The sequence below is a fragment of the Cupressus sempervirens genome, chromosome 7 (assembly GCF_028749045.1).
Source record: "Cupressus sempervirens isolate cs-2001-9-10 chromosome 7, ASM2874904v1, whole genome shotgun sequence".
In the NCBI taxonomy this organism is placed as follows: Eukaryota; Viridiplantae; Streptophyta; class Pinopsida; order Cupressales; family Cupressaceae; genus Cupressus; species Cupressus sempervirens.
The window spans coordinates 710,878,134-710,884,677 of NC_143124.1; the positions used below are offsets into that span (position 1 = coordinate 710,878,134).

At 37.0% G+C, this 6,544-nt stretch overlaps 1 protein-coding gene across 1 annotated transcript; it reads left to right on the forward strand.

Moving 5' to 3' along the window:
- Positions 1-323: 323 nt before the first annotated feature.
- Positions 324-5,208, forward strand: LOC149549197 (SEC14 cytosolic factor family protein / phosphoglyceride transfer family protein). The gene is made up of 4 exons (XM_089792617.1): positions 324-1,352; positions 2,611-2,735; positions 2,905-3,046; positions 4,650-5,208. Exons 1-4 carry the CDS (start codon positions 411-413, stop codon positions 4,905-4,907), a joined length of 1,467 nt encoding a protein of 488 aa, XP_089648743.1. The 5' UTR covers positions 324-410; the 3' UTR covers positions 4,908-5,208.
- Positions 5,209-6,544: the final 1,336 nt, after the last annotated feature.

Below are 6,544 nucleotides of genomic sequence, written 5' to 3' on the forward strand. Positions count from 1 at the left end.
CTAAGTACTGAAAAAGCTTTTCTCTACTATTTTTCCCCTTCTTCTAGGTGAAAAACTGAGTTTTTTGGGATACCATTATAAGTATTGCGTGCAATGAGATTCTATTCAATTTGAATGATAGTTCTGTTGCCTACGGAAGACATGACCCGAGCTTGATTTTGAAAAGAAAAAATCACGGTAGTATGAAAGTGCCACATGGGCATATGGATAGGCCTAGTTGTAAATGGTATATGGTATAGACTAGTGTATTTGTATTCAGAAATCTACTGACATTCCTTACAGTGGTTTCTGATAAGTATGGGTGTCTGCTAGCAGGCAGACTTGGGACATTGTGAAAGAAACTTGTTGCTGTGGGAGGAAGTTTAGAAGTTTGGGTTCCATAAACATTCTGCTACTGCAGAAGAAACAAAATGGACGCACAGAATGAGGTTGTCCAGTTCAAGTTGGAAGACGAGAAAGAGGAGGTTAATGCTGGTAAGGAGAAATTCCTAGAGAAGAAGGGGGGTTCATCTTTCAAGAAGAGCGGCTTCTTTGAGCTGGCATTGACATCTTTCAAGGAGGATAGCTATTTCATATCAGATCTCAGGGATTCGGAGAAGAAAGCTCTTAATGAATTCAAGGAAAGAATTGAGAGTGCCATTAAGTCCAATCAGTTCTTATTGGATACAGCTGAAGAAGTTATTGTCAATGAGGATCAGAAGGCAGCAACCAGTAAGGAAGAGAATGCCGAGAAACCCACCAATGGGGATGCTAAAAACCCTGATCAGAATGATGGCGGGACTGAGAAAAAGAGTGAGAATGGAAAAAGTGGGGCAGAAGGTGTGCAGAGCCATGCTAATGACGATATATCCATTTGGGGAATCCCCCTGCTGCATAGTAAGGGAGATGAGAGGACCGATGTCATACTCCTTAAGTTTCTTAGGGCCAGAGATTTTAGGGTTAATGACACATTCCTCATGCTGCAGAACTGTATGGCATGGAGGAAGAAGTTCGGTGCTGATAAAGTACTTGAAGAAGATCTGGCATTTGATGAGAATCTAGATTCAGTTGCTTTTATGCACTGCTGTGATAAGGATGGACACCCTGTTTGCTACAACGCTTATGGTATTTTCCGCGACAAGGATATATATCAGAAGATATTTGGAGACGATGAAAAGTTGAAGAAGTTTCTGAGGTGGAGGGTTCAAATTCTGGAGAAGGGTATTAAGCTCCTGAATTTTAAACCCGGCGGTGTCAATGCTATGATTCAGATCACAGATCTCAAGAACATGCCGAAGAGGGAATTAAGAGCTGCATCGAATAAAATTCTTGCACTTTTCCAAGATAACTACCCTGAAATGGTAGCTAAAAAGGTCTGCAACTGATCAAACTATGACTTCTATCCACATCTCAAGATTCCGTAGATCCATTTGCTAGTATGCATTTTTCCTATATACCCATCTTCAAGATAGAGCGTTTTGGTATTTGTAATGTAGGTGCCTGGGTAGATCTCTTTAAGTGAATTAGAGCTAAATTTGATACTGTTGATTAAGTATATGCATTTCTTAGAGAGGCTGCATCCTAACAAAAGGTACACTCCTGTTACTGATTCCCAGAAAGTTCGATTTATACCCTGATCGGGATTATAAATAGGAATCTACCAAAAAGACTTATTGTGCCTCTGGTTATAATTGTTAGATTTGTCTATGGTATGCTTCTATAGTAAAGCCAGGCGAAGCTCTCCCTTAAAATTCTATATATTAGTAGTGGCAGGGGTTTCAAACGCTAACTGATTGTTTCCTGTCCATGTTCTTCGTTTGTATCACTAAGAAGTATGTTCATCGTATGCAGTTTGTAGGGTTCTTTTGCACTCTGGGATCAAATGGTAAATGCATTCATCCTGCCATCCTCTATTCCCTCTTAAGTATTAATATCCAATTTTCCATCTTTAGCTTCACCATTCGTTTAATGGTGATCTGTAACTGTCAGTGACATGAAGCATGTTTATAGGACAGGTCTTTGAAAGTTTGCAATTGGCCTCTATGAATGGGTGTCACATTTCTTGATTAAAGAATTACTGTTAAGAGTAATGGAAGAAAGTTTTTGTTTCCTTCAAAGCTTTGTAGGAAGCCTTCCTTTCCATCTTACTCCAGATCTTTCTTCAAGAATACCAAATACATTAGTATTCCCACCTTTTCATATGAATGAATTGTTTTTCCTTTTCATACCTCGTGGAAAACATTGATAGGCTGCAATCCTTCACAGTGCATTGCTCTGGTGGGGGAAACTGTTACCTTCAACACTCGCCCTCAAGCCACACTTTAAGCCTTGAACCACCAATGTTGCTTTATTACTAAACCTCTATTGGGCCATTGGCTTGTGAAACATATTCCCTTCAGGTTTTGCCTTTGGAAAGTATTTACATCTCTCTCTTTCAAGATGATCTATCTTTGGTAGTTGTAAGAGTTTGGTTACTAACTTCAACCATTCTCTGTGATTAGTTCTTTTCTCTACAGTCCAAAGTTTGGATTTGAGTAGTTTCAATAGTGCCTAGCTAGAGCATTGTATTTATTTTCAGACTGATGTCCAACTGATGATACTTATTAATCTATATGCTGCTGCATTGTCCAGGTATTCATAAATGTACCGTGGTATTTCAGTGCATTGTATTCAATGTTCAGTCCCTTCCTAACCCAACGTACCAAGAGCAAGTTTGTTATAGCACGTGAGGGTAAAGTTACAGAGACCTTGTACAAGTAAGTTGATTTCCTTCTCAAGTACATCTACTGCAAAGAATACTGTTTATTTTTATTCTTTTACTTATATTATAATCATCAACTAGATTATACTATTTATCTTGGAACACAAGGCAAAATGCAACATTTTGTTTTTTTAGAACTTATCAAAGATTGTAATTACTTGCAGATTTATATCCCCAGAGAATGTACCTATTCAGTACGGTGGACTAAGCAGGCCCAAGGATGGAGAGCTTGGTCCAAACAAACCTGCAGCAGAGTTCACCATCAAGGGTGGGGAAAAAATAAATCTCGAGATTGAAGGCGTGGAGGTAAAACTCATAAAGTTAAATCTGCCTTTAAATTCTTTGAAGGATATATACCTCTTTGGCTTTGGTTTCTTTTTGGTTTTTCTTTTTCAGATGGAATTTGATTTGGTTTAGGCGATTTGTTCATTAACTTATGAGAAAGAAATTTGAGATCAAACTTATTTTCAAAAGTCCCTGAAGTTCTATAGGTTTTGTAGCAGTCTAAATATTGGCAGACCAATATATCTATTTGCATTTTTGGTTGCAGTGAGTTTCGTTCTTAATGTTTTTGGCAGTTTTGGTTTGCAAAATCCAATTTTGAGATTTTCTGGGTGGCTACCATACAGAATTTCCTCTTTTCCTCTTCAGATTGTTGTTAGTGACTGAGCTCTGCATTTGTTCACTTTTGAGTTATTGTCTGGGAAAGAGCCCTTGCTGTATGGTAGCTTTTTCCATTTATCGGCTGGCGCGATTCTCTGGTATCTAGATCCCCCTCTAGTTGTGCTTCCTATATGCAATGTCCTTATTGAAAGGTATTCGATAAAGTGCCATATCCCCTATGATGAAAATAGTTCCTTTTATAGTCCATAATATCAAGCGATCTGTTTTTGGGTCCAAAGATGATTTACAATGTACAGTATGTGGAACTGCCATGTACTCCATAATCCCTTCAGACAGTGTTCGGGACCTGTCAATGCTTCGTATTTTTAAACTTGGAGTACTGATGGGTGTCATGTAACATTTGAGCCTTGAACCTTACTAACTAGATTATTAAATGGATTTGAGTTTTTTTTGATAAATGAATTTTTAATGTTCATGTGGCTAAACATAGTCAATAGGACAGCCATCCCACTAATAAACCAATTTTAGTAATTTGGTTCTTTTTTTTTTGTAAGCTGATGATGAGTCCATTTAACTTCTCAATATTCTCCTTGCTGAATAGGTTGTTCTAAGAGCTGTGAGATATAATATCCACGAATTTGACCCTGCTGTCTCTGTATGCATCACATTCTAAAATAGTATGTTATTCGGTTTCCACCTTCCCAGAATTGCAAAATGTGCAAACTCTCTCTTCCCAAGACTCTTTTTGCCTCTTCCACCATCCGATCTCACATCAGAGCTGGGTGAGAGTTGTTTTTGAGCTGTGCAATAATAATTTTAGCTCTCCAAGAAATGTTGGTATCTAAAGGCACCTTTTAGAGTTGATTGCATGTGGGGTTGAACTTGCTGATGTAAAAAGTTTTTTTTTCCTTCCAAATCCATTTCCCCAATTTGTTTTCAAACTTTCATAGTATGATTCTATTTGTATCCCATTGAGTTGGTTTGAATTTTATCTTTGTTTTCAATAAATCCTCAATCACTAATTTGTGTTTATATTTGTTGGGGTATGAAGCTCAACAGTCGCACTAACTGTTCAGCTTCTCATGACTTTTCATTGATAGCTTATGTGAATTTATAAATAGACATATGTGGTATGTACTGTAAGAGATTGTAGATTGGATTAATATTATAGTTCCCTACTCAAGTGTGGGCATAGCAGTCAAGTGCGGGCATAGTCATAAATTGTTGTGAATGAATCTTATGTATAGCTTAAACTGATATTCCCAATTTGCTTTTATTTTTTCAGCCTGGGGCAACAATTCTGTGGGACCTTGTAGTTGGTGGATGGGATGTTACCTATTGGGCAGAGTTTGTTCCAAGTGCAGGTGGAAGCTACACAACTGTGATAGACAAGACTAGAAAGCTGTCTTCCTCTGATGAACCAGTCTGCAATTCCTTCAAGGCATCAGAGGCAGGGAAAGTGGTCCTCATAATAGATAACACCCTTTCAAGAAGGAAGAAGGTTGCAGCTTATAGGTACATGGTAAAGAAGAACTTGGTCTAGGAGCTTAATAAATATTTCAAAAAAGTTATTAACTTATTTGTTTGCATTGAACAATGAGACGGACTAGTCCCCAGAGGTGAGAATGTGTTATCATGCAGGGGAATAGAGAATGAAGTGTCTGTAACTAGATTATAATCTAATAATTAGATGATGTCTATGTAGTCCTACTAAAGAAGTATTATGTAATAGAAAAGCTTGTGTTTCCATGGGCATACTAATGCCCAATTAGACTGTGGGCAATTTTGAATGTGTTCAACTGGGTACAGTGAAGCTTAATATGCACATTTTTCCTGAGCAATAAGGTTTTTGGTATGATTGCACATAAGTCTACATGAAATTATACAATAATCTTTGGAGTACTATATGGTGATTGTTTTATTAATTTGGTTTTCAGAAATTAGTTGGCCCAGATTGGAAACTTAATTTGTTGAGAAGTACCAACACAGAATGTGTAACGACCGTAAGAATTTCAGTCTATGAAATCGGCTAAATATTTTTCTCAGAATCTGTAATAAACAAAGTTAATTATAATGGATATATAAGTATGATTGTAGCACTTGGTCAAATAGAAATTTATAAACAATTTGTGGGTAGGATGATACCATGCCTTCAAAACTTGATAAACATTATTGGCTAAGAAATGACGTACAAGGGTCTAGTAGATTTTGAAAATGAAAACAACTGCAAGATGTAATTGTTTGAAGGAAAAAATTATCTAAACCTATAGTTCAAAGTTTTAATATAAATAAACACAAACAACTAATGCTATAAAACCAACTTTGGGAGGAGCATCTTGATTATCAAGACTTTTCCATCCTTTGTTTGGATAGGTCTTTTCGCTTTTCAATTGGATTCTAATTAATAAGAGTTTTATATTCTCCTTCCTTTAGGTCACCATGTAGCTACACCTTGAATGTAAATGGAAATTTGAACTCCTATGATGCAAAATGGCGAGTGTTAGGTGGGGAAATTGGCCCTAGTTATTGCTTCACTATTGAGGAGATGTAGGGAGTGATAAGTGGTGGACAATCATTTACACTAATAGTCAACAAGTGGAGAGTAGCTAAAAGATATCCAATTGGTAGCATGGAGAAACCTCTTTGATGGTTATGAATGTAATGTTGAATAGACCAAAAATGGCCTCGTTTCCCTTATTGCATCCATCACAAGGAGGTGAAGAGGGTAGAAGTATAAGAATAATTTTTAGTATGTCCATGAATGATCTTACAAAGTATAAGGATGTTGAGCTCAAGGGACACTTTATTGGAGAGTAGCTAAAAGTTATCCAATTGGTAGCATCGAGAAACCTCTTTGCTGGCTATGAATGTAATGTTGAATAGACTAAAAATGGCCACATTGTTTCTCTTATGGCATCCATGAGGAGGTGAAGAGGGTAGAAGTATAAGAATAATTTTTAGTATGTCCTTGAATGATCTTACAAAGTATAAAGATGTTGCATCCAAGGGGCTCTTTATTGGCTTAAATATGAATGGGCATGAGCACATTAGGAACCACTGACAATTAGGAAATGAGAATCAATAGTCAATGTAGGAATACAATAGTTGAACTCTTGTCTTTCTACATGTAAAAAGGATCCCCAATATGAAAGGATGTCATAATAGTTGGAGAACCTCGAC